This window comes from Tarenaya hassleriana, unplaced genomic scaffold, assembly GCF_000463585.1.
Source record: "Tarenaya hassleriana unplaced genomic scaffold, ASM46358v1 Cleome57, whole genome shotgun sequence".
In the NCBI taxonomy this organism is placed as follows: Eukaryota; Viridiplantae; Streptophyta; class Magnoliopsida; order Brassicales; family Cleomaceae; genus Tarenaya; species Tarenaya hassleriana.
In genome coordinates, this window is record NW_010968263.1 from 127,703 (window position 1) to 143,168 (window position 15,466).

The 15,466-nt window shown below is 36.5% G+C and overlaps 4 protein-coding genes across 6 annotated transcripts in view; 3 read left to right on the forward strand and 1 right to left on the reverse strand.

Annotated features, from left to right (window-relative positions):
* Window positions 1-1,218: 1,218 nt before the first annotated feature.
* On the forward strand, window positions 1,219-3,029 carry LOC104798715 (nudix hydrolase 4-like). The gene is made up of 4 exons (XM_010520900.1): window positions 1,219-1,525; window positions 1,807-1,915; window positions 2,057-2,140; window positions 2,409-3,029. Exons 1-4 carry the CDS (start codon window positions 1,338-1,340, stop codon window positions 2,673-2,675), a joined length of 648 nt encoding a protein of 215 aa, XP_010519202.1. The 5' UTR covers window positions 1,219-1,337; the 3' UTR covers window positions 2,676-3,029.
* Window positions 3,030-4,198: 1,169 nt separating this feature from the next.
* On the forward strand, window positions 4,199-6,443 carry LOC104798716 (29 kDa ribonucleoprotein, chloroplastic). 2 transcript variants are annotated; one of them, XM_010520902.2, is made up of 5 exons: window positions 4,199-4,569; window positions 5,618-5,686; window positions 5,781-5,887; window positions 6,024-6,099; window positions 6,176-6,443. In XM_010520902.2, exons 1-5 carry the CDS (start codon window positions 4,248-4,250, stop codon window positions 6,178-6,180), a joined length of 579 nt encoding a protein of 192 aa, XP_010519204.1. In that variant the 5' UTR covers window positions 4,199-4,247; the 3' UTR covers window positions 6,181-6,443. The 2 variants fall into 2 exon arrangements, with proteins under 2 accessions (XP_010519204.1, XP_010519203.1); XM_010520901.2 differs by having other exon boundaries at window positions 6,024-6,443.
* Window positions 6,444-11,728: 5,285 nt separating this feature from the next.
* Window positions 11,729-13,320, forward strand: LOC104798718 (UDP-glycosyltransferase 89B1). Its single transcript, XM_010520903.2, has one exon. The coding sequence runs from the start codon at window positions 11,859-11,861 to the stop codon at window positions 13,272-13,274; it is 1,416 nt and encodes a 471-aa protein (XP_010519205.1). The 5' UTR covers window positions 11,729-11,858; the 3' UTR covers window positions 13,275-13,320.
* A 1,668-nt stretch (window positions 13,321-14,988) lies between these two features.
* The window catches only part of LOC104798719 (subtilisin-like protease SBT1.3), a 3,210-nt gene continuing 2,732 nt past the window's right edge, over window positions 14,989-15,466 (reverse strand). The window contains exon 2 of one of the 2 annotated variants that reach the window (XM_010520905.2): window positions 14,989-15,421. In XM_010520905.2, coding sequence (XP_010519207.1) covers window positions 15,085-15,421 — 337 coding nt within the window. In that variant the 3' untranslated portion in view covers window positions 14,989-15,084. The remainder of the gene's footprint in view (window positions 15,422-15,466) is intronic. The other variant, XM_010520904.2, reaches the window with a different exon arrangement.

A 15,466-nucleotide genomic window follows, 5' to 3' on the forward strand; every position in this document is an offset into this window, starting at 1 on the left:
TGACAATTTTATAGTTCGGATATTTATTTAGGATTTTTGTAAAAGTTCGGGTATTTTTATGGGATTACCCTATTATTAATGTAAGAATAATATTGAATTTTTCAGTAAATATATTATTAACGTGCATCAAAATATGAAAATGAAAAAATGCTATGGAATTTGATATCTTGAATTTTTTTAATAAAATAATATGTTCTTTTTTTTTGTTGAATGTGATTGTATTACTATCAATTAAATTGTTTACAAAATGTTTACATATCTGTTATTCGACAGAAGACAAAATAATATAGTGGAATTCCCATGCAACAAAAAAATCCAAACTCTAATCGGTTACATCAAACTATCATTATTATGTATATACAATATTTTTTTCTCCCATGTTTTCATAATATGATGAACTGAACACATCTATATAACATTTCATCAAAGAGTATTGTATTGGTACGTATATAAATTATTTTAAATGTTTTCCACCTCAGATATTTGTTATATAGAGTCAATAACTTTTTAAATCCTTAAAATGTTAAAGTTATTTTTAAAAATGCTGTAACTAGATCTATTACAATATAATTGATGTAGAATACTTTCCCTTACATAAAAATTCCTAAGGATATATACAAACATACATAGGATAATGTTTGATTTAAGTATGATATAGATATGTTTTATATCAATGATTTACTATCCTATTCATTTTTTTTTCAAAAAATATATCTACAACCACAAAATATCAATCGTGGTTAATTTTAAAATAAATATATTTTTAGTAAATTTTGAATTAAGGTGTGGTTTATGAATTCGGACGAACGATAAACAATGCATTATGTTTATATTTAAAGTCATTTTTCTTACAAAGGTCTTTTTTATTTTGATATGATATATCGGTTATTGTTTAAAAAAGGTAGTAACAGAAGGGTACCTAAACTATTTCTTTCGAACCTATATGATAACACTTATTTAAATTCAATTAATCGTTTTAATATTGCATTTTTTACAATATAATATATTTTTGGTAAAGCATTTTCAATTAATGTTACAAAAAATTCAGTATCAAATAAGCGAAAAGGTATTCATTAAGCTATTTGACCAATATCCAAAAAATAAATAAAAAAACTAAAAAAAAATGATTGGTACCTGAGGCGCGTGCGATAGCTATCACATCTTGTTGAACTTTTTTTTTTCCTATATAAAGGTCTCACGAGCCCAAAACTTTTCACGCTTCTTATCCATATCGATTTTGTACGAATTTCAAGCAGAACACAAAATCAAATCTTTCCCAAGGATTTTTGTCTTCAACTTCGATCTGAATTCTGGGTTCATCGAAAATTGGGGAAAAAATGACTGGATTCTCTGTGTCTTTGTTCGTCTCCAACTTCTCGAATGTTGCCTCGTACCTGTCTCCGCTCTTCGATAGCATCCCTTCGAAGGGGATTCCATCGCAGATCGATAACGTTGTTACTTTGGTCTCTAGGACCGGTAGGGATTTGCAGCGTTACGACAGCAAGGGATTTCGCCAGGTTGTCGGGTACGTCTAAATATGTCTTCTCTTCATGTTTCGTGAACCCTAGTTTGTGCAATCTGTTCGCAGTGGTTTAGGTTTTGGGGATTGTGTTTTCTCTTTGTCCAGTACGGAAATAATGTTGTCTAGGGTTTGAGAATCGTTGAGGAAATGGCAAACATTTCGCAGTATTGCATCAAAATCTTAAATGATCTGGATTACTTAATTGGGGACTATTTTCGGTTTGAATGTCTGGTTTTAGGGTCCTTTTTCTGGAATCTCATGAAATTTGGTGTCTGGTTTTGCAGATGCATACCGTACAGATACAAGAAACGGAACGTTGATGGAAATGATATTGAAGAAATCGAAGTTCTTCTTATCAGTGCACAAAAGGGCAAAGGGATGCTGTTTCCAAAGGTATTGACTTCGCCTGAAAAACATTGGTTTTCTTTCCTTAGACTTTATATTGCCTTTTGTCCGGGTTTGCTTCTCTTTTGTGTATTTCATCCTTGCCCTTATGTCCGTTTACTGAAATTTTGGATCGTCTTGTTGCAACAGGGAGGTTGGGAGATGGATGAATCAATAGAAGAGGCGGCTTTAAGGGAGACAATAGAAGAAGCGGGTGTAACCGGACAACTCGAGGTTAGTATCTCACTCACATCTTTTAGGGTTCTGAGTCTTGCTCTGACATTTCGTGGGTGGGTTCACTAAGAAATCTGAATTCGGGTTTGTTCTGCTCTAAAATTGAATTTGATCAGATAAACTGGAAACCGAGTGTTTTAGCTTTAAGGTGGGGGTTTCAGAGGAGCGTTAATTTATAGACTGATCCTGAAGGAACAGTTGTGTGCGTGTGTGTATAATAAACTTGGTCTGGATTGTGTTAACTTACATGAAGCAAACAATATTGCAGGAGAAACTAGGGAAATGGCAGTACAAAAGCAAAAGGCACAGCATGGTTCATGAAGGATACATGTTCCCTTTGCTTGTTAGTCAGCAATTTGAGCACTGGCCTGAGGCAGAAATCAGACAACGCAAGTGGATGAATTTGTCTGAAGCAAGAGAAGTATGCCATAATTGGTGGATGAGAGAAGCCCTCGAAGAATTCATCAACCGGAAATGTCATCCCGAGCTCCAAATAGAAGACGCCGTTACTCAGCAAACTCAGCAGATCTTCTAAACTAGGGCATGGAGAGGAATAGGACTCAGTTACTGCTTGTTGTGAAGAATGGCGGAAGAAATGATATGACTCGCTGAAACCCTAAACCGTAAACCCTAAAGACTGTCTTACCCGAAGATGTAGCCACGAAATCCGAAGCTTCCTGTGAATTTCTCGGCGGGAGGAAAGGAAGAGGGATGCAGCAGAGAAGCGTCAAAGGGCTTTCTGGCTGTATAGTTTTGAAGAAAGAGGTCAACTTTAGTGTTTAGGCATATGATGTTTTGATTCATTCTTTGACTCATTCATTCATTCATTCATTCTTTGATTAGTGAAATGAATAGGAATAATCACTAATTCGGAATTGCTGGCATCTTATCATGTTTCTTCATTTGTAGATTTCTTAAAATAAAGATATAAAATTTTAATTTTATAAAAAAATATACAAATTTTGAAAATTCTGGAAAAATTCTACGACATTAAAAATCTAACGTGGAATTGAAAAAGGGAAAAAAATAAAAAACTAATTATAAATACGCTTAAAAAATAAAAATAAAAATAAGTATAATAATAATAAATAAATAAAATAAATATAAAAATTAAATATTAATTATACATATATTTTTTTAAAATTTTATTATACACATACATTTATTTATTTTTATTTTTAAAATATATATACATACAATATACACATATACATAATATACATATATATATATATATATATATGTATATGCATGTATATTTGTCAAAAATTGCAAAGGTTTGTATGATTTGAGGTAATAATTCCGTCAGTTTTATCATAAAGTTAGGGTTTGCGTGGGTTTTTCTCAAAAATGGTAAAGTTTGTATATTTATTTATAAAATTAAAAGTTTATATGTTTATTTGCGAATTTTAAAAAGTTCAGTTTTTTTCACTATCCCATTTTTTAATGAGTTTATTTATACGATCCTTTGATTTGAATTGACTTTCTGATTCAGATTATTACTTGATTTGTTTTATTTGGTCATTTTTTTATGGCAGTAAAAAATAGCTCCAGTCCTTGGTGGAGCTATTTTAACCCGTATCCACTTAATGATTATAAATCAAAATTTTAAAAAATGGGCGAAAATTAATCACATTGATTAAATATAAAATTAGTAATAACAAGTTTTAAAAATGATACAATATATTTTCTTGGCAAAAGTTTATATATTCCATTTATATAAATGAATAGTACAAAAAGTGATGAGCAATAACTAACCACGCCCTAGTTAAATTGATTGATGTAAAAACTAATTATTTATATTTTTTTAAATTAACTTAAATGAAATTGAATATAAAAATTAATTAAACCATTTTTTAATAAAACCAATCATAAAAAATATATAAAAGTTAATTTAGTATTATTATAAAAAATAAAACTAGAAACAAAATATAACTAAAAAATGTTCAGCTAATGCTTAATCTTGTCTAAATTCAAATTCCATGCAAATTCATAATTACATTATATGACAATTTTGCCCTCAACAAGCCCTACGTATCTCCTGTGGATTTTGTATTCTTAAATTTTGAGGAGGAAGTGGAAAGAAGAAAAGAAAAAAACAGTGGTGATGGCGGCAGTGATTTCTGTCATAGTCATCGTCCCGTTGAGCTCGAGCGCCGCCATTTCCGAAACTCGCCAGACCAGAACTAACTTCTCCGTCGCTTCCATTTCTTCATTTTCCTCTTCCCGGTTTTGGTTCGGACAAATCGTTGCAGGAGCCGGTTCCCGCACCGCGAATTTTGGTCACTGCCTCCGTCGCGGCGACGGAGATGGTGGTGGCAGCCGCAGTGGCGCTGTTGGTGGGTTTATGGTCTCGGGATGTCTCCCTCTGGATTGTCCTTCTTCTTCGTCCGCTTATCCGAGGCCGAAGACGAAACTCTACGTCAGTGGTGAGTTCTCTTCAAATGTTTGGGTTTTTGTTTAATTAGATTCTGATTCCGTGTGTTTCTTTGTTTTCTGGAGTTGATGGTGTGCTGAAGTGCTTCGAATTCTGAATTTCTGTGCTCGATGCGAACAAAATACCCTTTCAGAGTCTGGGTTTCGGGTTTTAGGGTTTTGTTCTTGAGAGATCAGGATTTGCAATTTGTGTTGTAACAGGCTCACGGAGATGATCAGCTACAATTTGTTTAGCGAGACAACTTCACTAGTTGTCTGTATGATGTTTTGTGATGCAAGGACCTCTTGAGGGCAACAACTATGTTGGTAGATGTTTCTGTGTGGTTTTTTGTGCTGTTCCATTTTTCTCTTTCATTGGACACAGGTTGCCTAAGTTTAATAACCATTCCAGACGGAATTTTGCGGAGAAAAAGCTTGCAAATCGAACTATGATTGATCAAACTCATTCTGCGGCACCAAACTGTCACCGGTTGTTGTTAGCCGTGCAGATGTACACGGGAAGAGTGTAGAATTGAATTAAACATGAACCATAGGATCAAGAGATGACTGAGTGAGAGTGAGAAACTTGTTTGTGTTAGCTGACCATTTCAATGTGATCTCTTGATGGCTCATGGCAGTTAACTAATGAGATTAGCTAGAGTACCAAAACTCAAGAGTAGAAACAGTTGGAAACTGAAATCATATAAACAAAGGTAAACACATTTTTTCGAAGAGGTTAACATGTTTTTAGTTTTTGTGTAGTATGCAGAAACTGTGGTTTTAGATGGATTATATTTGTACAAGAGGATTTGTTGGCCCGCTCATTTTCTTCACCTATAAGAGCTAGTCTTGAAAATTCAACTGAGCAACTCCAGTGAGAAATATCTTTCTGCTTTCGGACTGGATGCTCCCTGTACGCTGGTTAAAAAAGGATGGGAACCGGAGAGTGCGGCATACCCTTCTTAGCTTTTTTTTGTTTCCAAGTGAGGAACTTGGAGTTTTATTAGATTGCTCAAGGGTCTCACTTCTCTTCTGACATGGATTCTCATTTGTTTTTCCCAGGGCTTTCTTTCCGTACAACCGAAGAGAGCTTACGGAAAGCTTTTGAACAGTTTGGTGATCTGGTAGATGGTAAGAATCAGCTCCTATATTCATTCCACCTGGGCAAATTCAATAAGTACTTCAGTAAGATTAGTTGGTTCATTTCTTGCGTCTTGTTTTGAAGTCAATTTGGTGATGGATAAGTTGGCTAATAGACCGAGAGGATTTGCTTTCCTGCGGTATGCAACAGAGGAGGAATCTAAGAAAGCTATCGAAGGAATGCATGGGAAGGTACTGATGCAATTTCTAGTGTTCTGAATTATGATCTTCATTTAGAAACATCAAGATCATTACTGGCTAGAATCAAGATAAAGCTGATGCTTCAGCTATTTGCGATTGAATACCAAAATATCTTTCTGGGTTTCAGTTCTTGGACGGCAGAGTGATATTCGTGGAAGAAGCGAAACCAAGATCAGAAATTCGCAAAGCTCAAGTGAAAACCGGTACATTTCCCACAAGCAGACCTTCCAGTTATTTGTAAGGCTTTTTTAACACAGTTGGAATTGTGTATATCTGTAGTGTAAAGCCATGACAAAGAGATCCATGAAACGGACGGACAGATTCTGTCCTCATGTTTCATTATTTCCGAGATCTGTTTCGGCACTGTCGCGAACATCTAACTTTGGATCTTGCGGCCAAAACCACATGGTGGTTATGGCAAAGCGACTCGTGGGCATGCGCATGGCCATAGTATTCCATTAGTCTTTGTATTTGTTATATGCACAATCTACAATACTTTAAATTTGTTTGTCATAAGGCTGGATTTCTTGGGATATTCCAACACATATTCCCGAACTTGGTTTTGGTATATCCAATTTGGGTCTTGTTAGGCTCCGGCAGTATACCGGACTTGGATATATGAATTAACGTTCAACAGATTAATGGATATAAATTATGTTAGTCTCTTAACCTTTCAAAGTGTTTTTCAATGTAACAACTCTTCCCTCTTGAATCCAAGAAAGAACTATCAAGAAACTCTCAGTTTTGTCTGAAAAAACAGAGAAAACGAGTACAAGTCCGAACAACAATGCTTACATTGTTACATAAGACGCATACAAAGGAAAACTGAAACAATTTCAAAAACAATCAATGCATGTTTTTATAGAGCAAAACAAATAATTGAACAATAGTTACAAAACGAATATGATTACAGCATTCTAACCCTAAAATAATACATGTTTTAAGGAGTCAAATTTGCAAGTTACAAAATAACCATAAAATCTTGTCTATTAAAACCCCTACGACAAATGACTCATTCAACGTTTTCTGATTGTTTCCTTGCTTCTTCAACTTTTTCTTCTACTGCATTCAACTTCTTCATTTTTCTTTCTTGTAATCCTTCAAATCTTCATCAAATGTTCTTGAGTCAATTCACAACCCCCCTCCTTCACACGTGAACTCATACGCGTCACATACCTTAGCCTTCAAACTCCTGTGCAAATATTCTCTCGCTTTAACAATCGATATAACAATCTCATTTTTCTAGTGTGTATAATTGCCCCATCTAGAGTTCATAACTGTCTTTTCCGAGTGCACATTTGTTCCTTTTCGAGTACACAACTTTCCGAGTTTACCTTATTGAGGTATAGTCCCACACAACTCACAACAATCTTCGATGCTATTGGAATCATCGCCTTTGTTGTCGCGACTCTCCTTCGGTTCATTATTCAACCATCTTTCTTTCAAACGCAAATGCATTTGACTATTCTGAAAAAAACAGCCTTCACGAAAATATCTTACCAAACCAAACTCCGGTCATGTTGTTCTTCTTATTGGCATCATCTTGTTCTTTTGCAACAGCCTCTGCACTTATTCTTCTTCATCCATAGATCCCAAGGTTAGAGGACGATAAATCAAAACAAGTTTGACGTGCCAAATCTACCACTGATCGAAAGAAACTCTCCCTTGAAAGTATTTTATCATTCGCAAGCATTAGTTTCATCATCAAAGTATTGGGATTCAAGGTGATTTAGTCTGACCTGTTAATTATTCACTCGTGTGTTTAATTTTTTTTTTGGTAAAGGTAAATTTTTATATAAAAACAAGATACAAAAATATTTGTTTTACAACATTCGCCCAACAACGTGTCGTTACGTGTTACCTAGAACCAATCCTCCAATAACGTGTCGTTACGTAGTGTACTTCAGTCCTGCAAGGCAAGAATATAATTTCTCACGTCCAGTCGATCTTTGCAAGTAGCTCTTCCATTGTGTTTTGATGCTTGTCGGAATAATATGTAATTTCTCTCTCTCCATATTTCTAACAAGCGACCTGCAAAACAAGTGATTCGTGTTATGTGCATGTTGTCGGTAAAAGTAGGCACTTGAAGCTGTTGTGAAGAGAGTATTTGACAACACGACATTGACTTCTCAGACGTGGTTGGTCCAACCAAAAAATTAAGCTTTTATGGTTTTCCAAGCAACTACTTTTGGACATCCACTTTGATCTTATAATGCAAATAAAATACCAAAGATCCTTACGTAACAAATTTCTAATCTACAATTACGAAACTACTCACACAACACATAAAGACGATAGAGTTCAAATCTAGGAAAGAAAATATAGTAAACATGGTAAAGAAGAAACTCTCAATTGATTTCTCGACATCGTGTTTTTCGTTTCCCATCTCCAATATTTTTCCCTTCGATTCTCGTTTCCTTACTCCAAAGTTGCTCACAAAAAATTGATCCTAGAAAAATTTCAGAATGTCCTCGAGGGTTGTCGGCGGTGCCCATATACTGGCTCATCCTCTGTAGCGAAAATAGGAAAGTTTTTGCAAGTTTGTCCATCGATTGTGTAACGACTCACGACTGCTACGAAATATCGAAACTGTCCTCACATAACAACACGGGACCTTCCAACATGTTTTGTTCTCACTCACACGCATACCAGACACTTTCCAATAGGTCACCCATCCTGAAATTGATCTAGAGTCAACACGCTTAAATTTGGAATTCTCTTGGGATAGTCAACCGAAAAGATAAGTGTAAGTGCACCTTATTGCTATGAGTAACCCAACTAATTCTTTTTGTTCTATCTCAAACCAAAACCATATAGTCTCATCCCTACATAGCCTTCGGATCTCTCTCATTCGGGTGCGTTCGATTCATTCATGTATCCCTTTGCCTTTAGTGGTACTCGGAGAGTCGCACCTTGATCATGTCAACACACCGGCGAACACTCTCAACCCTCATCGTAGCTCGGGATATCATAGGTCCACTAGCTTCCGCCTGGTTCTCCTCGAACCACACCGTACTGGGGGAGTACGGACTCTGATATCATCTGTAACGACCTGCGACCGCTACAAAATATCGAAACTGCTCTCACACAACAACACGGGATCTTCCAACGTGTTTTGTCCTCACTCGCACGTATATCGGGATATTTTCCGGTAGGTCATCCATCCTGAAATTGCTCCAGAGTCAGCACGCTTAATTTTGGAGTTCTCTCGGGATAGTCAACCGAAAAAATAGGTGCACCTTGTTGCTATGAGTGGTCCAACTAATTCTTTTTATGTTATCTCAGACCATATAGTCTCATCCCTATATAGCTTTCGGATCTCTCTCATTCGGGTGCGTTCTATTCACTCCTGTATCCCTTTGGCCTTGTGGTACTCGGAGAGTCGCACCTTGATCGTGTCATCACACCGACGAACACTCCTAATTAACCCTCGTCGTAACTCGGGATATCACAGATCAATTGTTTGGTAGAGGTGACAATTGATCGTTTGCTTTATCTGAGCAAAATCAAGCTACAATCGATCGATCGAATTGAATGACAATCGATCGATCATGTTATTTGAAATATTAGTGCAACGATCGATCAATTGCTTTGAAGCAAAATCGATCTTTCATCCCAAAATCAATGATTGATCATTTACGTTCTCTGTTTCTTTTGACAGGTTTTACGAATTTGCTCGTAACTTTACACTTCGGTATCGGATTTGTGTGATCTTGGTGTTTATGTATAGCTATTGATTTTTTTTTTTTATAATGGTATAGAAAACTCTTTAGTTGGACTTATATGGTGGAAATTATTATGCTCATAAGATCTCCATAGTGACTCATTTTATGTTATTTCTCTCGCAACAATGCCAAATGTAATCTTTTGGTCCGTGATACTACAAAATCCATATTTTATACTCTTTTAGTTTTTTTATTCATAAATATCTGTTTACACATCAAAAAATACAAAAAACCAATATAAAAACCAAAAACGTTCTAGAATATCTATAAACGTGTAAAACCATGTGAAATATGCGAGACACGTATATCAAAACATTACATAAAATATATGTAATAAAAAATAAAATGATATATATTATAAAAGTATAATTTCTTTTAAAATATTTGCAAGCTAAATGATTTTTAGCATTTTTACTGAAGAACTTCCTTTTTTAATTTAGAGATAGTCAACGAAATGGATAAAATGTAGGGTATCAAAATGGGCTACTTAATCCATGTAATAATCCCAAACTCGTTGAGGTTAGTGGATTTAATAGGTTGGATTAATTTAAACCAATAATAATATCTTCAAAATCAAATTGATTGGATTAATCCATTAATCCATTTAAATTTAATTGACTATTTATTTTAATTGATTGATTAGTTAACATATTCAGATTTGATTCGTTTAAATTCAGATTCGTTTGTGGGAAAAAAAATCAGATTCATTTTTTACAAAATATTTCGTTCGATTTGAACTAGATTCAAATTCTGCTTTTACATGAGATTCCGATCGATTCAAATTTGGACATATTATTCGTGAACGTATTGAGTAATACAATAGAGAAATAAAGATTGTAAATATTTAAGTGGACGATCGTATTGCTCGTATTTATGGTCTTGATGAAGTAATGACAGGTGAATTAGTAGAATTTGAAGATGTAGAATTATGAACGTTTCGAATTCGATTCGAATTCGGTTTTTACATATGATTCCGTTCGATTCGTATTCGATTTGAATTCGATTATTATATAAGATTTTGTTCGATTCAGATTTAATTTGAATTCATACATAGAATTATGTTTGATTGGAATTTGAGTTCGATTTTTAATATAATTTCATTTCGATTCGAATTCGATTGTTTTATATTCAAATTATTTAGTTTAGTTGTATAATGAGTTTGTTGTGTAAACTCATTAAACTCATAATCCAATAACTCAAATAGATTAAACTTATATAATTCATTTGATTAAATTAATCTAAATAAATCTAATAATAAATTATTAACCTAAATGACATCTCTAGGCAAATGTGTCACGTGGACGTGGAATAAGTGAACAAATGACAGAATTCCCCGTCTTATCACAAATCCCACAAGCATTTGTCTCGCTTACTATATTGGGTTACAGGTCGGCGGTCCTTGTCTTTCAATTGCCTTCCTCTTGCCATTTAAAGTTTGCTCTTGACGTTAATTTTCCAATTTTTCTTTTTCAAAAATGTTATTTATTAATCAATCTTAACGGAATATGATCTTGATTTTCATTTAAAAAAATTTAATTTCATAATAAAAAGACAAAAATAGCTACTAAACTGGGAGCTTTGATAATTACTATTATTATTATTATTATTATAGAAATAGCAACACCTTTAGTCATTACTATAAGGAGACGTACAAAATTGTCCGATACATTAGAATTATTTTCGACCCCAAAAAGCACATATATATGATGACGTGGTAGTTACCAAGACGATACATTATATTTATTTTTAACTGTTATATAATTTCTCTCGTCGATTTCTGTAATTCCATCATATTGTTATATGCGGTATTTAAATCAAAATTAATTAGTATTAGTCTTTTACATTTGAATCCCATTTTGTAAAATACCTCCAAAGAGAAATAACGTGACTTGGATCCAAATTCAGAAATGTTATATTTAGACATATTCCTTTTTTTTTAAAATCTTTGTTCATTCGAACAAACTAATCCACGATACGATAATGATGACGCATTCATTACATACGGTTTGGCTCATATCATTATCTCCTCGAACACTAAAGCTAAAAGAACCAAACAAATCGCGACAGATTTCTTATAAAATTTGGAAAAGAAATAAATTATAAAAGAGTACAATTTTGGACCGTCACATTCATCATCTCACACTTCAACAAATCTATTTAACGACAAACAATTTGTGCTCTCGAATGCACAGAGTCGTCGTCGTCGTCTTCTTGAAACACAAAAACCATAAAGAGCCATGGTGGTGGTGACAGAACAACACAAACCCAACAAAACCCACATCTTGATCTTCCCATTTCCCGCGCAAGGACACATGATTCCACTCCTCGATTTCAGCCATCGCCTCGCCGTCCGAGGCGGCGGCTCCATCTCAATCACCGTCCTCGTCACCCCCGGCAACCTCCATTTCCTCCGCCGCCTCCTCTCCTCGACCGCCGGAGAAATCAACCCTCTCGTCCTGCCTTTTCCTTCTCACCCTTCGATCCCCAACGGTGTCGAGAACGTCAAGGACTTGCCTCCTTCAGGCTTCACCTCCATGATCCACGCGCTCCGAAACCTCCACGCACCGCTTCGATCATGGATCTCCGAACACCCATCTCCGCCGTCGGCGATCGTCTCCGACATCTTCCTCGGATGGACTCACCGACTTGGTCTCCGCCGATTCGTGTTCTCTCCCTCTGCCGCCATCACATGCTGTATCCTCAACCATCTCTGGCTCGAGATGCCCACCAGAGAAAAGCCCGGTGATGACAACGAGGTCCTTGAGTTCCGGAAAATCCCAACTTCCCCAAAATACCCTTGGTGGCAGGTCTCCACGATATACAGAGGGTATGTCGACGGAGACCCATTTTGGGAATTTATACGTGACACATTCAGGGACAACTGGGCGAGTTGGGGACTCGTCATAAACTCGTTCTCGGACATAGAAGGAGTCTACCTCGAGCACTTGAAACGAGACATGGCCTACGACCGTGTTTGGGCTGTTGGCCCAATTCTTCCTCCACCTGGCCACGACAACGACCGAGGTGGGCCCACCACGTTGCCAATCGATCACTTGATGACGTGGCTCGATGCACGTGATGACGGTCACGTGATATATGTATGCTTCGGGAGCCAAACAGTGTTAACAGAGGCTCAGGTTCGAGCGCTCGCGTCAGGGCTGGAGAAAAGTGGGACCCATTTCGTTTGGGTCATCAAGGACTCGGCATGTGACACGATCCCAGGAGGGTTTGAGGATCGTGTGACTGGAAGGGGCTTAGTGATCAGAGGATGGGCCCCACAAGTCGCGGTGCTCAACCATCGGGCTGTGGGGGCGTTCTTGACGCACTGCGGTTGGAATTCAGTGTTGGAGGCCGTGGCCTCGGGCGTTCTGATGCTGACATGGCCGATGCAAGCGGATCAATACACGGATGCGAACTTGGTTGTGGACCAGTTGGGAGTAGGGGTTCGTGTGTGCGAAGGGGCCGACTCGGTACCTGACTCGGACGAGTTAGCCAGAGTTCTGGCCGAGTCGACGACAGGAAAACGAGAGGAGAAGGAACGAGCCAAGAAGCTAAGTCGTGCTGCGTTGGATGCGGTAGGAGAAAGTGGGAGTTCAACTAAGGAGTTGGATGCGTTTATTGAACATGTTGTTAGTTTAGGACAAGCCAAATGATTTTATCAAATGCAAAATAATATGAAATAAGTTAGTTTCTTAATCATTGATTAGATATCATCAATTAGATTTATACAATTTATACCGCAAATATTTTATTATCTTTGACACACATTTGAATATTTGATATATACAATTTTCTCTAATGTTTGATTCTTCAAAAAAAAATGAATGAGAGAATCCACGAAAAAAATCAGGGAGTAACAAAATCTAATCTTGTAGTGTTTGGACAAACAAGATATCAAGAATTACGGAATAAAAACTTTTATTATTAATTCAACCAAATAATATATGTATATATATAGACATACATATAAAGTAAACCTGATCCCACTAGGAAACCATAAACTAATCCACTAACACTAATTTTGTGATGAAAATAATTTTATAATAGATAACTATAGATCTCCATAACTCTCCATGGTTTTTAATATTCTCTCGCAAGACTTGGGAATAAATTTCAGGTGATTAAAACCAGTCCTAGATCATGTTTTGTATGTTGGTTTCTTGTAATGTTTTTGTAATTCCTTCCGTAGCATGCATGTAATCTAGAAATCAGCCTCATCGCATTTTTGATGAAATTATGCGCTACAAAACCCATAACAGACCCAATATTGATACCAAGACCTGGTTATTTGTGTATCACCACGTCTATAAATATGCCTGCATGATTTTAATTGTTAAAGTTGCATATTATTCTAGATCTATGCACATCAATATTGATTTTTGCATGATGCATGGGTGATTTGGAGTCGAAAACAGTCTGACGGCGCATCGAAACATGGTGAAATCCTAAAATTTGTGATCCAAAAGAGTTTATCCAGAAACATCGAAATCAGATAGGTCCCGACCGAGACAAGACTAGCAAAGTGTTTGATCACGTCTATATAGGTGGATAAAGTGAACCAAGTAATAAAACTTAAACATAACGATTCCACAAAGATACAGATCACTGTAATATCATGTCGAACACATGATCTAGAGTAGTCAAGGTCAGGGTGCTTTCTAAATTCTAGCAAGAAAAGTTTTTTTTTTGTAATAAATAGAATGGTTCCCCGGACTAATTTCGGTCTGACTATATCCATCCTAGGTCTGAGACCAGCCTTTGTATATGAGTCATTTTGGTCCAGAAATTACATTCCTTCCCACCAGTGGAATCGAACGCAGAACTTTGAGGATGACTTATCACATCTCACCCACTGGGTCAACAACTGTTGGGTTCTAACAAGAAAAGTTATATGTTTGTGATTGTGATTGTGACAGTAATATGAAAACACTGTGGGTTCGAGATTTGTCTATACGTGTAGGGTAACTTTAAAAAATAAAGACGATTTTGATAATCTATTTCTATTTGAAAAACTAAGTATCTAACATGGGCACGTCTCTCCCGAGTAACTTATTCTCCTATTTAAATTGCTCTGCACATGGCTTTGAATCTTGTAGGAATTTGAGTTTTGAGTAGAATGAATCAGTCCTTGTTGCTCGAGGAATCGATTTGTGGTTTGAGGTTGGTGTTCTGGTCTCGGACAGAGATTACGCTGATCAATGTCTTCGTGATGATCTTCCTTAGCTTCCGTACAATACAAGTTCAGTTCAGTTTGCCGAAGGTATTCGGACTCCATGCGAGCTTGTATTAGGTACAAGTCCGAGTTCTTGGTTTTATCCTTTTTCATTTTCGGTTTATCCAATTTTCTGATAGGTTTCTACAAAATGATGATGATCAATATCTGATTCAGTCACTTCTATTTATTGCATTGATACATCCGTTGAAAAAGCATTGCAGATATAAGCAATGAGCTTGAAGAAGACTCTACAAAGGAGGCAACCAAGTCACGACAATGGGGCTGCGAACTTTGTGCGTTGAACTCCTCCAGACAAGACCTCCAAACTCCGGCCTCTTCTGCCGCAACTTTGTCCTGAAAGTGATCCTATACGACAGCTTCTGATGCTTCGAAGTAAAGTTCAGCATTTTCGGCTCAACGATTACGGATGCACCTTTGAAAGGCGAGACTACGACCTTGTAGCTTGAAACGTGAGGACCGACGTTGGTGACAGTTCTGTGAAGCGTTAAAGCACTGACATTTGTGTTTTCGGTGAAGACAGCCGAGATTGCGGCATAGTTCAGGTCTCCTGGACCCGAAAGAGTGATTCTGCAGATTCTGTTGGAATGTCAAGAGTAGAAACAGTTGGAA